The 16,400-nt window shown below is 40.8% G+C and overlaps 1 protein-coding gene across 3 annotated transcripts in view; it reads right to left on the bottom strand.

The window, feature by feature from the left end:
* The window catches only part of LOC110486056 (spectrin beta chain, non-erythrocytic 1), a 107,603-nt gene that overhangs the window by 70,827 nt on the left and 20,376 nt on the right, over window positions 1–16,400 (bottom strand). The window contains exons 2-3 of one of the 3 annotated variants that reach the window (XM_036942363.1): window positions 13,839–14,054; window positions 6,114–6,203 (exon numbers count right to left, since the gene is read on the bottom strand). In XM_036942363.1, coding sequence (XP_036798258.1) covers window positions 6,114–6,203; window positions 13,839–13,989 — 241 coding nt within the window. In that variant the 5' untranslated portion in view covers window positions 13,990–14,054. Of the gene's footprint in view, window positions 1–6,113; window positions 6,600–13,838; window positions 14,055–16,400 lie in introns of those variants that run through there. The other 2 variants (XM_036942361.1, XM_036942362.1) reach the window with 2 other exon arrangements.

Here is a 16,400-nt window from a genome sequence, read left to right as displayed (position 1 = left end):
TAGTAGTCCCTTGGGCTTAACTCGTGGGTCCCAGATGACTCATGACTCCCAGATGACACATTGAAAAAAAGTTACATTTTCTGTGTTTTCTGACGGGTGGGTTTAGGCCATTTTGTTTTGATTATGGGCAGTTCGGTAGCGCAATTAACAATCCCTCCCGCCTGCACTGGATGCGGGGAACTAATTAAAACAGCGTGCGTACCAGAAGCAGAGTCAGGGATCGCATATTGCGACTTGGGTATGTTTGAAGAGTCAAAATCTATCCTGGAGCTGGGTGAGCCGAGAGAAACCATGGGACCATAGCACTCACCCACTTCCACAGAGGCAACGATCAGCTCCATAAAAACTCTCCATATGCTGCTTTGATTGTGCCTGGCTACAATGTTTTCACGAGGCAATCCACCGATTTCCACTCCGGTGAGTATCGCTGGCTCGGTGATGTTGGGCCCAGGATTGAGTTGCACATCCCCGGAGAGCAGGTGGGTAGTGAACAGGTAGTTTAACAGTTTCCGATAAATGTTGGACTTGTGTTTGTTACGCCTAAGCGGTTCAGTAGAATAAGGAGCGAGGTAGACTTGGCCATTATTCAGAACATTATGATATGCTGTGTACTGTCCGCTCCAGTGGAACGGTGAACCAATGTGTTTGGTGTTGGTATTCTCCGGCAGTAGACGTGTGTCATCCCAGCAAAGACGCACTGAGATTATCAGTAGAGCAGCTACATAACTGACAATCATGGCAGAGTACTGGAGATAAAACACACAATTGCGCTTTAACTCTTTGCACGAGTTGCTTAGCTGGGGTCGGCGTACACCTGATGGTTTAGATAAAATTACAGCATTCGAATGAGAAGCCGCACCACCCTGTCTTCCATCCGCCATCTCGTTACATGTACTTTACTAGCATAACAAGGTTGGATACAGGCCTGTCGTGACATGTACTTTACTAGCATAACAAGGTTGGATGGCAAACTTTTTAGTGTCACTAAAAACATGCAAACGGTAATTGCATTGGAAGGTACATTTATTGGAGGGTACATATTTTGTACATCGTACTTAATGCTATTTGACCCTGTTCTAATCCAAATTGAATCTATATGAGCGCATGGAATACACTTTGTTTCACTTTGCATCGGTGCCGTGTCAGTTTCTGTGTCTTAAGTAGAAATTGTCCACAAATAATGAATTGTAAAAGTCTGTTATATTAATTGAAGTGCCCTTTAATATGGACCACATGGAAAATTCCATAAATCTGATTTTATATGAATAAAGACTTGCAATTAGTGATTCATTTTATGCAGGAAAAAAAACCTGTCCCTCTTTTAAGGTCAACTGAGGGAAATGTTTATCATTTTATACAGGAGTAATAAAGGCCTAGTGCACTAATTTGGTGGGAATTTATTTTACTTAATTTTGTAAATATATTTTTTATATTCATTATCTCTTTATTGTGATTTATCAGGGGGTGCCAGCACCCTCAGCACCCCTACTTCCCGCGGCTATGCAAATGGAACCTAATTTGTGGAATAACCCTTATATTCAAGTATATCCACTTATTTATCGGAGGCTATTCATGAATTTCTTACTATTGCACTGATTAATAGGGTCCTTTAGTCCTAATCGTGTTGGATATCACTCTCTTCCAGAGAAAATCATCCCAAATTGTGACCTTGACTTGACCCACAGCTCTATTGTCTTTGGAGTTCAGGAACAAAGAAGCAAATCTAACCAGCTGGGATATGAGCAGTCTGGTTATCATGACTGACACAGAATAGAAACTATTGATTTATTGACGCATCTCTATCCTGGGGGCTAACTCTCCGGTTCCCAAAAGCTAATCTCTCAACTTATCTCAACAGGGATGCACATTCATTCAAATTCCAGTTTGGTTTATTTTCTCTCTATTTTTTCCTCTTTCCAGGTTTCGGCAGGAAAAGGAGATCTTGATTAGGGCACTACTCAGGAATTGCAGAGTTCAAGGCACTTTGGATCACTACCCCACCCTTAGCTGGAAGGAAATACTGAACGTGGTGAAAGATTCGAATGATTAGCAGAGACTGAAAACAATCATTCAGAGGGACAACAATAACAGCCATTTTGTTTAGGCCTAGATATACATATTATATGATATAGCATTCATTGGCAAACTAACAAATGAACAGACTAGAAATCAGTATCCAAGGATGAAAAACAAAGGTGAAAGACTGGACATTTTAGTGAAGCAGTTCAAAGGTTGCTTCCTTCATCCCTCACTGTTGAATCAACATCCTGTGGTGTGTGGCGGGCCAGAAGATTGAAATTCTTCCTGTGTGTAAGGGCTGGATTAATGGATGAGGTCACACTGCCATGTTTAGGGGTGACTAACCACAGGACAAATGCGTTGTCAAATCCACATCCAACTTTGGTTGATATTTGATTGAGTTGTCATACAGGAAGTCAACTTCATGTAAAACCTGAAATGCTATTGTTGTTTGAAAACTAGATCGAAATTATACAAAAACTGTGTGTTAATGAGGTTTTGCCCACCAGCAATGTTGATGTAATAATATAATGCTGACAAAACACATGGTAAAACATGGAAACATAAATACCAGGTACCGTACTTGACAAGATGTCTCCATGTCATAAAGTGGATAAAGTCCCTCCATTGATAGAAGGGTAAAACAGATCATCGGTCAGATAAGTCATGGTGTTATGGCAGATGGACTGTTTGTTCTTTAATAAGGCCTCAGATTATCACACAGGCAACTACCAACAGCTATATACTTCAAATCAATGACTCAACATCAACATTTCCCCGGCAGTCAATGCCTGGCAAAAGGGAAAACAAAGCACTAAACAGAACATGGCTTTGTGTCAATTTATACACAGTTAAAACATTCACTACATTTCGGTATCACTCACTCTTATTTACGTCTTTGAATTATCTGACATGTTTTATCATTACTTTACTTTACAGTAAAGATGTGGTTGAAAACCTCAAGATCATTCTTACTATTCTCAAAAGTCATGATAGCACTATATTTTACAGTACAGTTTCCACTGGTATTTACCTGGTATTAACTAGGACGATGGCCGGAATTCAATCCAATCACGCTTTGTCGACAATGCAGCTTTAAAGGTAATTTCCGATTTAGCCGACATATGCAGCGTTTACTGTGAATGCGTCGCAAAAGCAGGGAACATTGCCTTTAAAAGCTGCATTATTGACCAAACACGATTAGATTTAATCCCAGCCTATGCAAATATTATTCTCTGGTACTTACTTATCAGAATTCAACAACTGAGGGCATACCAGAAGTTGACATTCAATGCTATATTTCGGGGGTATCCTGCAAATGGGGAGTCAAGGTCAAATAGTCGGTCAGTGTAGCTAAATTGAGTAAATCAAACTTGTTAAGGCCATAACTGCACTCTTTTTCAACACGCTCTCTCAAGTTTGCCTCCTTCCCCAACCAACCCATTCAAAGACTTCTTCAGTTCCACAACTTTCTGTTGCCTTCTTTTTTTGTCTCTCCATAAAATATTTTCTTGCCAGCAGAACAGACGTTCATTTAGAGACTGACTGTGGTGGAAACCGGGTTGGCAGGGGCCTGTTTGCCGACAAAAGTATTACTTCAGCACTCAAGTCTGTGTGGTGGTAGTCCAGGTCATCGGTGTGGAGAAATAGCTACAGTCTGGTACAAAAGCGACTGGAGTGCATCTAATAACTATTTTTACACTATTGTGACGACCCAAACAATATAATGTTAGATCGGATATTGTCTTTTCACACTGTCCTTTCCAGCACGGCTTTAGCAATGGTGGATATGTAACCAAGCCAGCGCAAGCTTGTCAAAGCAAATTATTGACCTAAAAACCCCACTTCAAGGACTCAGATTAAGCCTACTCTTAGACAAAAAGGAGCAATGGAAAATGTCCATTAAAAGTGCTTTTAAGTACAGGAGTACAACCAGCCTTAAATGTATTAGATAAAACAGAAGAACTCATGAGACCTGACAATGCACTTTCAATTTCCTTTCGTTTGATACAGCCACGGGAACACAAAATGATTTGCTAAATGTTTTTCACAGTTCATGTCTGTTTGTAAAAGGTCACTGGCACAATGACACCACGTAGCCATGCTGAAAATATAACACATTTATGAACTATGAACCAGAGAGCTCTGCCTAATATCAGGTCATGCGATAGACTAGAGTCCTGTCTTAGGGGACGTACTTGTACATCAAGCTGTCTCACGCTACAGAAACAGGAGAACTGTTCTATGACCAATTCTGGGTGGAACAAGGCTACTACTTTGGCTAAAATCAAGGGTCACAGGGATTCCACCAATGGTAATCTTACTCCCCTTACAGTATGTCTGAAATCTTCAGATGTACGTTACTGTTCCTAGATCCTTGGAGACCCTATTAACATGTGTTATTTATTGAACCTTTATTTAACTAGGCAAGTCAGATAAGAACAAATTCTTATTTACAATGACAAGCTACCCCGGTCAAACTCTCCCCTAACCCGGTCAACTCTGTGCCAATTGTGTGCCGCCCTATGGGACACCCGACCACGGCCGGTTGTGATACAGCCCAGGATTGAACCAGGGTCTGTAGTGACGCCTCTAGCACTGCGATGCAGTGCCTTACGCCACTCTGTTACAGTTCTACAATTTCCATTATCAGCACACCAGGTCAATACATACATTTTGCCATATCTTCACTCAAAATATGATGAAACATAACAATTTCAAGCTAGCAGTACATGACACAAGAATAGCAATCAATAACGTTGACTCTGATGTTTTATCAATTCAGTCATCCCATGACTTAGTAAAGCCAATAGACCAGAGGATGAAAGTTCAAGTCTATCTCTCGGTCTTCCTTTTCATTCTGGCTGCTTTACAACATTGAACAAGGTTTCAGCAGTCAGTAAAATCTACACAGAGCTACATATTAACAAACGGCACACATTCATCCAGTCGTATCCACGTAGCTGTTGTGGCCAGTTTATACCATTCAAGGGAGCAAAACCGGACAAATTCTGACCATTGCTGTAGATTTGATGTTCTATTAATGAAAAGGGGACATACATACATACATACATACATACATACATACATACATACATACATACAAAATGTATAGAAGAGAGACATTCAACAACACAATAGTGCATTCAGACAATTATTCATAGAGAGGCTGAGTTAATGACTGATATTTTCATGTGGCAAAGACCACATTCTCTTTGGGATGAGAGAAACCCGGACAAAGATGTCAACAAAGACAGCAGGACTATTAAAAAAAAGTTTGTATGATAATGGTTACATTGCAATAGAAAAAAAAGAGAAATGAACATGCCAGTCTAACCTGGGGTTCATCGTAATGAAAATATGAAAATGAATGTAAAATAAATTATTTAGAAAACAAGTAATTTTTATAGTAAATATACTAAACAAGAGTAAAAAATATCACACAATGACACTGTATAACTAATAGTAATATGCCATTTTTGTAAAAAAAAATACTTATACTGTGTAAAAACATATTGTTAAGCGCTATCATTTCCTAGAATTTGGCTCCTTGAAAGTGTATTTTCATGGGAGGGCTGGACAAAAACAACCACTCCCACCTTCCCTGTCCCCTCTCATGCTATTGTTGTCCTGACTACCCGCTAGGAACTAGCATGCATGCCGTTTAGATAGCATTGTGGATTGTGTGTTTGTAGACAGAGGGCCTTTTTCGAAAAAACAGCTATTTAGTATTTTATTGTCAACACTAAATTAATATCCCCCCAAAAAAGACAGCCTTATAATCCAGTCTGAAATTCGTTCTTTTGCCAGATCACAGTGCTGCCATACTAAACGTGACATATCCACCACTAACAGTTACCGTTTCCTTTAGGATTAAGACACCCAATTTGTTTTATTTTCTAAGAAGTCAAAGAACAACAATGAAATATAATGCTCTTCATCCACATAACATTACCCTGATAAAGAACTGCCAAATTCAACACAGACGATCCAGAATTCTCTCTCTAGACTCCACCATCTATATGCTGACAGAGAATATAGCATAGCAACACCTATAAACAAAAAGGCGCCTGCAGCCTCCATCCTTCACTTACCTTGAAGCTGTTTAAAGCGCCCTTCTAACATGTTGTAGTTGAAAGCCACCTGAGCTGGGTAACCAGAGTCCGGCTCTGTGAATTGTACATCTTTCCCACCCAACTCCCAGTCCGTTTCCATAGTTCCAAACTAAAACTGGGACCCGCTGAAAGAAAATTTCCCCTCTGAAAAAACAAGCACAGCAAGGCGAAAAACGTAGGGAAGTTAAGAAGGGATCCAGTGGGCTCTTTTAGCCTTCTACCACCACGACCCTTGCTACACCACAAGCCCCAAAAAAAGAATCCAGTAAAAGTAACAAAAGGAAGGAATATTCTCAAGGACACTACTCTTCCCAGAGCAGCCACTGAAGGAACCGGAGTGGAGAAGCTGGATCTGTGTCAGATAGGGGGCACAACATGCTTCTTCTTCTCTCTTGATTAGTTCCGTCTTCCCTCTCAACCCATTCAAAAGCAGCCTCCGCCCCACCCCCTCTCACACCCCTCTCCCTCTAGGTTGTGAAGCTGCTCACCCATTCAGGAGTGCACACTTTTGAGTGGTATTGCCCCCCCCCAAAAAAAATCACTGTACCTCATCCTCAACTGGCAGACAGTTAAGAAAGGTGTCCAATAAAAAAAAGAGAATGAAGGGGTTTTCCTCCAACACAGCACACCTTTCATAAGTCTGGAGGGAAAAGTGGAGGAGGGGATAAGTTTAGAGAGGGAAGAGGAACAGGAGTTTGTAATTCCGTCACTGGCTAGCCACGGCCTGGGAGCTCAGTGATGATGTCACCGCCTCATGTCCATGCAGTGGGGAGAAAGAGGGAGGACGTTGGGCCGTACTAAGCCCTGAAGAGAGGAGGGGGTAGAGGGAAGCTAGCCAGGATACAAGCCTGCCAATTCCCAGCATTGTTGTTCAGACAGTGACAGAGGAAAAATCTGGCCATTCCTGAAATGTATAAATGCTGGTTTGAAATAATGTGAGCGACCAATGTCAAAAAGTGACCATACAAACATCCTGTTTCAGAGGTGAACTGAAAGCCTCCCCCACTTTCTTCCTAATGGATGAATAGTCCACATATTGGCCCATGAATGGTTGCTTCCCAAACAAAGGAGGAGCACAATCAACCAGGTTCCATTAGGCAGAACATCACAAAGCAAAAAAGGATTCTGATTACAAATCAAACATAAATAGCCAAGGTACCTCAGCAAACACTGCCAGGGAAAGGACAGACATAGATTTCTCTCTAAGCAGAGACACTTTCTATAACAATTATTATTTCATATTCTGAGCTAGTCATTACAAAAGTATGGTCACACAAACAAACAAAGCAATTGTAAAGTCCAGATAATCCTAGTAAATACAATCAAATTTAATCCATACCATACAAGACTGACAAAATGTTTTCCTTAATGATTCCCCTTTGGATTTAGCCACTGACTCAACCATGTTGCCTTATATTCATGGCAGTCTCAGGAGTTCTCTGCCGCAGAGTATTTTTGCTACATACAGTAGCAGCACCATCTATAATATCCCATTTGTCCCCCTGTTCATGAGAAAGCCTTGTGGCGAAGGAGGAGGCCACAGATATGCTACCTTATATCTACTCCTCATGATGTTATGAATTCATGCTCATCTCAATACCACAAGTCTTGCAGTCATTTGTTTTCCAGCAACTGTGCGAAAAGACAAATCAAAAATCATTACGACAATGGACACAGGGAATGAGAAAAGGCCAGAAGGGACACCGTCTGTCTGACTTTCTGCTGTCTGCCTCTCTGAATGTCAGTCTGTCCAACTCTAGGGATCTGCATCTATGTACAGTAGTTCATGTGCTTGGGCTGTTTGATTGAGGAACACATGCTAATAATGACACTAGAATTCCCGTAATATAAATTATTTTATTATGTGTTAAATAATATTATATTTGTTGTATCACAACAAAGCATAAGGGAGGGGTAAAAAATTATATGAATAAATATACACTGGGTAAAAACACATGACGAATATACTTTCCTAGTTGTACAGAGCAAAAAAAAGTTATGAACTGTAAATGGCACAAACACACGACACATTAAAACTTCTTATGGGCAGGTGGGACGGTAGCGTCCCACCTGGCCAACATCCGGTGAACTTGCAGAGCTCCAAAGTCTCAAGTCTTAGCACTCAAGTCCCAAGTCAAAACAGGTAAGTCCGAGTCAAGTCAAGATCGACAAGTCTCAAGTCAAGTCTCAAGTCCTAAACTTTGAGTTTCGAGTCCTAAACAAGTCAAAATGTTCACCAAATGTAATACCATTTCATATTTTTACACAATCGCCTAACCTTAACACACACCCTCTCTGTGTGTGGTTACAGTAGGCTAACGTATGTCAATGGTTTTAGGAATAGTAGTAACATCAGGCAGGATTTAGACAACCAACTGCCTAGCCAGTTGTAGCTCAATCTTCGGTGCAATGATCACTTTCCCGCACTGACTGACTGTATGGAGGCTCATTGATTTAACGTTACGTTAGCCTACATGCTACACTAGCAGTTAGAAACTATATAGCTGTCGGCTATATTAGCCACGACTTACCGTTCTTTGTGCAACTTCAAATGTCGAACAAAGTTGGAAGTTATTGCGCCTCCGTCTGTAATTTTCTTCCCGCATGTTTTGCAAGTTGCAATCCATTTTTTGTTGATATACAGCGTAGTCTTTATATCCGAAAATAATAATTTGGAGTATCATCTTTCCAAGGGCTCCGTCTGAATTCACCCGCCAACATTCCTCTGCGCTGCCATGCACAACTTTTTCTCGTCTGGTACAATTTGATTGGCTGCTGTCTGATTCAAACTGTAATCAGTTAAATGAAGAGTTGATGCGCTGCACACTTTTTTTAATAGCATCATTTTTTATGTTTGGGCTTGGGGAGGGTACCAAGTCAGTTCGAGTTAAAAGGCTCATGTCCAAGTTAAGTCACGAGTCATTGGTGTTAAAGTCAAAGTCGAGATGCAAGTCACCTCTGCTCCCTACTTTACATAACCTCTTTATACAAGCCTCTTCATCTAGACCTGTAAATGCTCGGTTTTAAGTCAGATTCTTAGACAAGAAAAATACATACATCCTTCCACATGACTCACCTCATAGGAATTCCTATGAAACAGAGAAAGGAAATAGGGTGGTGACATAGGGGTGTGGGTTTCTGGGTGGGTTTCTGTGATGGTCAACCTCTACGATAAATCAGACAAATTGAAAAATACCAAAATATTGGAGAGTGAAACCTCTTTAAAATGTCAAATGGAGTTGTTCATAACAATCACAGTCTTCCATTCCATTTCCTTGTGGCAAGGTTAATGTATATATACTTTTTTATTTTAGTTGGATGTGAAACAAATCGCCTTTGCTGAGCTTATGAAGTAGCTTCTTCTCAAACGTTTCACATGATGCTACAAAGAATTGAATGAGATCAGAACAATCCATGGAGAATGTCCAAGCACCACAGATTTGCAGTAAGTGGAAAACGTATGCACCAAAATAAACCTTGCTTTTCTGACTTACCTTGAAATAGGACACCTGCATACAGATCTCCAATCTTAATTTGATCACTCTGTGGTCGCAGAGAAGCAGGGACAAATTAAGATAGCGTTTGTGTGTGAAGAGTTCAGTAGTGGCCAAAAGTTTTGAATGACATATATATTAATTTCCACAAAATTTGCTGCTTCAGTGTCTTTAGATATTTTTGTCAGATGTTACTATGGAATACTGAAGTATAATTACAAGCATTTCATAAGTGTCAAAGGCTTTTATTGACAATTACATGAAGTTGATGCAAAGAGTCAATATTTGCAGTGTTGACAATCCACCCTGGCATGCTGTCAATTAACTTCTGGGCCACATCCTGACTGATGGCAGTCCATTCTTGCATAATCAATGCTTGGAGCTTGTCAGAATTTGCAACAGCTCATGGGGATCTTACTATTTTTTTCTGAATGCTTAAACACTAACAGTGGTTCTTGAAGTACTATCTCTGAAACCATTAACACTTGGAGCCAATGCATTTACCAAGGGTGCCAAACTGAATGCACGTTCTCTGCTTTACACTCAGTTTGTAATTTAATAACACACATCTAGCAAAACTGTAAACATTGGTCTCTACATTGCTACACTATTTTGCCAATTGCCTTTCCACATTGACACGTGGAAACACTTTCAGATAATTAGCTCACTTACAAATCAGAGCTTGAGCACTATAAATAGTCCACAGGTAAACATTTGGTTTGGACAACAATGGAGACCAATATTGGACAAAGAGTAAGAGGGGTGAGAACTAGAGGAGGATGAGGAGGTGAAGAAGTAAGAGGAGGAGGAGAAGGAAGAGTTGAAGTAGGATGGGGGAGAAGGAGAGGACGGGGAAGAGGAGTCAGGAACATAATAACTGATGAAATCAGAGCGACTGTTGTTGACCATGTTGTCAACCATGGGATGAGCATGAGGGATGCCATGGGATGAGCATGAGGGAAGCTGGGCAATGGGTTAAACCAAATCTGAGCCACTATACTGTTGCAGGTATCATCTGGATATTTCAAAATGAGAACCGGTAAATAACAAAGTGCTGTGGTCTTACTGCTACAGTAATATGTACTGTACTTTCATAATGAGAAGGATCTATCACTAAAACCATTCAAATGTTTTTACAGAACTGCAAGAAAACCAGTATCTGGTTGAAGAGCAGGAGCCCCACATTGTAAATATGGTCATTTCAAATAACTGCATCAGACTCAGAGAACTGCAGGGCCACATAATGGCAGATAACACCATATTCCAAAACGTCAGCATGAGTCTCTTTACACCATCTTATCATTGGTACTAGATCTGGAACTGTATAGTGCTACATCATATTGACTGATCCCTGCCTTTTCGTACTGTGCTACATTGTTTTGTCTCCTTTCAGAGAGTCATGGAGCTAGAAGCAGATGCAGTGCATCATGAGCTAATATATGTGGACGAAGCAGGTTTCAGCCTAGCAAAAACAAGGGGCCGTGGCAGAAATATCATCAGACACCGTGCCATCATCAACGTCTTGGGACAACGTGGTGGCAACATAACAATGTGTGCGGCTATTAAATTACAATAAATTATGTATATGAACAGCATGACATGAAATGGAACTGTTGAATGACATGCAATGCCTAAACGTATTTTCTGTGCGGCCTTCTCTGCATGATCAATCATCAACGTTCAGTGTGTGTGTGTTTGTGTGTGAGCTGTTGTAGCGTACCGTAGGCCTATTTACTTACAAAGTCGCCATAAATTTGCTGCGAGCGACGCGTTCTCCAAAACCATTCCATTGCAAACAGCAAGTAGGTCTACATGCTATACAGATCAGCCTTAAAAAAGATGGCCATAGTCTATCCTCCCCAAGAACGTATGACAAATGAAGAGAGGATATGCCGAGAAAGAATGGTAAATTAGCCGAAATGCAAAAATACAAAATATGCAGGTGCGACATATCAACTCTGGATCCATTCATACATTAGACCAGTCATCACAACACTAGCACCCTACCATATTTAGGCCTACTCAAGTCCCCAATATAAAAATCTCTTAAACTACATGGTTTCTATAAATTGAATTGCCTACTATATGCGCAGCCTACAAGCGACCTCTCGACGTAGTTACGATAGACAACGTCCAATCTCAATCTCCCTCTCACATTCAAATCTCCACTAATATGTGGCACTGGCAGAGGCTCAAATATAAAACTGTTCCTAATCACAAAACGGCTGATACACTATGACCACAAAAGCACTTGAGGAAATAAACATTTGCACCAAAAAAAAATCAATGTTACGTTAATAAAAGCGGGCGCACGGTTGGCTACTGGTCAGATTCGCAGACAATTTACCCACTGCGCTATTCATTGTGCTGAATCTCCACTAGCCTAGGCCTGTTTGTTTAGCTGAGAATCTGATGGTCCCTGTGACAGTCACCACAATAAGGGTCTTATCATGAAGTATAAACAGCCACAGCCTTCCCAAATTCCCCCGATAGCAGGTGTAAGGGGAGAGAAAAGAGTCAACAAGCTGTCTGACAACTTTCAGTCAAAAGGTAGGCTAAAAACGAATGTAATTTTCACTAGACCTCATAATATGTTACCAGTCGGCCAGTGCTTTATAGACCTAGGCTACCTTAAAACTAAGATACAACAAAACAGTGTTGTGACTGACAGGATTTTAAATTGTTTAAATTGCAACAAATACAAAAACAAAACTTTAGATGAATGTGTATATTTCTCCATTTACAGTGCCAGATATTCCTATGCTTTTAAGCACTTCTGGTTGGAACAGAAATTTCTCGGGATAGAAAATTGGTAGAATCTCTGGAAAATATTAAACCTTACTTACTACTACATATTTGTAAGATGAGCATTGTACTGTATTTCTCTCTCATGGCCATGCGGCTGGGTTGTGAAGAAATAAAAAACGTCAGTACGTGAAGGTTGGTTATGGAATTGGTTATGGAAAATATAATTTACAGTGGTTTAGAAGGCATAATGACTCTCTACACTATACTAGCTTATTTTGTCACATAAACTGAAATCAGGTGAATTAGAGTTTTAGCAACCAGGAAACGTTGCAGCGATTTCTGCATTCTGCATATTGCAACTTTACAGAGTATGTTGGCTGCTCGTGTGGGCGTGTGGGCGTGTGTGTGTGTGTGTGGTGGGGTGGGGGGGGGGGGTTACAGAGTTACCAAGCCACTGGAAATGTAATGATGTAATGATGTTACTGTTTGAGTCATATGGGGCGAGATGATTTTCAGATGCAATAGTAACACCATTACTGTAAAACATCAAGCGGGCCCTCTTCAATCAAATGTTTTGAATTCATTTTCCGTTGACTTCATTCTCATTTTCATTTTACAAAGCAGAACCAAGTTTAATAGCAGAATGACCCGTTTTCGATTCAACCCAAGGCGCCTGGTTACTAGTAGGTAGGTGTTCATGTAGCCATTGAAGACACTCTGAACTGCAGCAAGTGGAGGTGGGGGAGAGGCGTATGCTCGGCTGGGCAGGAATGCAGGAAAACACAGTCATGTGAGAAGCAAGATGCTCATCGGAATGCAGAGGGCTTTGTGGTCTCCGGCCAGAAAGAAGAGAAACCAAGGAACACTTTCTCATTTCTATTTTTTATAATTTCTTCTCTCTTGTCAAAACACTTTGCTTAATTGCTGGGTTGGCTTCTGGTTCTGTGCAGGCATTTACCTATTGAAACTCTCTCTGTTCCAGTAAGCATCGGTGACTTTGCCATGGGGATTATGTACATAATCTCTCATTTAAAAACAGCTCAATGGTAGAAAGTCTCAACTAATTATTTTAATTGCTTACAAATGTGCACCAAATGATCACTTCTTATTTTCTGAGTTGAATTTCTCAACACACATTGAGCTATATACAAATTAATGATGTGGTCGCCGAGCAGTTTCAAAGAGGTTTCTTCCATATCTTCCTGTATCCGTCTGCAAACATCTACTTTGAGCGTTTGCTTTGCCTGCCTGGAGTGCCAGGTGGGTGGAGTTTGCACTTTTGGGATAATTTTTATTGGTTTCATTGCATCAGGCAAGCACAGCTACAGTATTTTGAATAGTATTTGAACCAAAGTCCAGGTGTACATCATCATACAACCATTGCTATTCTATGAGATTAAGTAAATGCAATGCCAGCAACAGGGGTTATCCTGACACTCTCTCTCCTCTCCGCCTCACTCACCTGCCAGGGCCTTGATGCGCGAGCGCTCGAACAGGCGAGCCGAGCTGTTCTCATTATCCCACTCGTCATCCCAGCGGCTGTTGACCGTGTCGCTGCTACTGTACTGCTGCGTGATCTCCATGTGTTCATATTCCGCGGCTACTGTCGTCATCCTGACCTTTCACCTCTGACCTTTTCACCGATTACACTTCTTCATCAGTGGCTTCTGATGAAGCCCTGCAATCACAGAAACAGAGAGAGACATGTTCACATACACGCCACACTCAGTTAGGACACCAGGGCTGTATTAGGTGTAGGATGAAGTTGCCCCGAGATGCTGATCTTCGGTCAGTTTAGCATATTCCCCTCTAATGGTTTGTGGTTAGGGTTGTGGGAGGGGAAGCTGATTCTAGTTCTGTACCTGGGGTGAACTTCTCCCAGCAGTGGAATTACATATTGTAGATGGCGTTCCAAGTCGTCTATATGCTGTTATGCTGTGCATCTCAAAATATTGCTGTATCATATTAATGTGGTTGTGAGATCTGATCATCTGTGCAGCACGACTACAGAAAAGATGACCTGGAACGCAACCATTGTATAAGGGCAGAACTATGGGGATATTTTGAGTAAGATTTCAGCCTGATTTTTCACGCTATACTCTCGGTTAGTTTCCTTAACATGGTTCATAGGTAAACAAATGTAAACAAATGGAGCAATAGGACACAATGTCTATCTCTTGGTTTAATCACATTTTCCAAATATGTCAAGGATTTAAACACAATTACAGATTTGTGAAAAGTGAGAAATTTAATGACAATGACACATTTTGTCATAATAGAAATTATATTATAGTGAAATGGCGACAACAGTGTTACAAATGTAAGTTGTGTTACCCCACTCAAAGTGAATTAGCCAGCAATGTGTTGCTGATGCCTAAGGACAAAACTTATCAAGACACACAGTGCCATCTTCTGGTAAAACCCGAGACTCACTTCTACCAGAATGTTTTCTATCAAATATACCACATTCAATCAGGGTAGCCCTTTCCTGCAGTCAATGACCAAAAGCACCCTCTTTGGCATCATGGGTGGAAAGTTATTCATATTTTTTCACATTTTCATCATTAAGAAAGATAATACAAATTAAACAAAAAAAATTCTGTGTTTCTATGTCAAACCATTTTGTTATATTTCAGTCTCTGTGATATATATAAAGTTGATGGCAGCATTAGATTCAAAATATTATATTTCCATTTTTACATATAGCTACCCTGAAAGTCCTGAGCTCTTTATTTAAAATACATGTATTGACACCAGATGGTATCATGTTAGTCATCATTAATAGTGACAAGGAGAGGAACTGCTGTTTGACAAAGCGAGATATTGGTATATCAAACTCCAAAAACTTTACTCTTCCACAGGTATTTTCCCTCTCTTAGATTTGCAGTCCTCTATTGTTGAGAGTGTGCTTCCCTTGGAATTCTCAACCAGCTTCACCTGGAACGCTTTTCCATCAGTCTTGAAGGAGTTCCCACATATTCTGAGCACTTGCTGGTTTTTCTTCACTCAGCGGTCTAACTCATCCCAAACCATCTCAATTGGGTTGAGGTCGGGTGATTGTGGAGGCCAGGTCATCTGATGCAGCACCCCATCACTCTCCTTCTTGGTCAAGTAGCCCTTACTCAGCCTGGATGTGTGTTGGGTCATTGTCCTGTTGAAAAACAAATGATAGTCCCACTAAGCGCATACCAGATGGGATGTATCACTGCAGAATGCTGTGGTAGCCATGCTGGTTAAGTGTGCCTTGAATTCTAAATAAATCACTGACAGTATCACCAGAAAAGCACCCCTACACCATCATACCTCCTCCAACATGCTTCACAGTGGGAACTACACATGTGGAGATCCTCCGTTTACCTAATCTGCGTCTCATGAAGACACGGCGGTTGGAACCAAAAATCTCATGTTTGGACTCAGACCAAAGGACAGATTTCCACCATTCAAATGTTCATTGCTCGTGTTTCTTGGCCCAAGCAAGTCTCTTCTTTTTATTGGTGTCCTTTAGTAGTGGCTTTATTTGCAGCAATTCGACCATGAAGGCCTGATTCATGCAGTCTCCTCTGAACAGTTGATGTTGAGATGTGTCTGTTATTTGACCTCTGTGAAGCATTTATTTGGGCTACAATCGGAGGTGCAGTTAACTCAAATGAACTTATCCTCTGCAGCAAAGCTAACTCTGGGTCTTCCTTTCCTATGACGGTCCTCATGGGAACCAGTTTCATCATAGCGCTTGATGGTTTTTGCGACTGCACTTGAAGAAACTTTAAAAGTTCTTGACATTTTCCGGATTGACTGACCTTCATGTTTTAAAGTAATGATGGACTGTTGTTTCTCTTTGCTTATTTGAGCTGTTCTTGCCTTAATATGGACTTGGTCTTTTACCAAATAGGACTATCTTCTGAATACCACCCCTACCTTGTCACAACACAACTGATTGGCTCAAACGCATTAAGGAAAGAAATTGCACAAATTAACTTTTAACAAGGCACACCTGTTAATTGAAATGCATTCCAGGTGACTACCT

Source organism: Oncorhynchus mykiss, chromosome 13 (genome assembly GCF_013265735.2).
Source record: "Oncorhynchus mykiss isolate Arlee chromosome 13, USDA_OmykA_1.1, whole genome shotgun sequence".
Classification (NCBI taxonomy): domain Eukaryota; kingdom Metazoa; phylum Chordata; class Actinopteri; order Salmoniformes; family Salmonidae; genus Oncorhynchus; species Oncorhynchus mykiss.
This window is presented reverse-complemented; position numbering and strand designations above follow the sequence as displayed.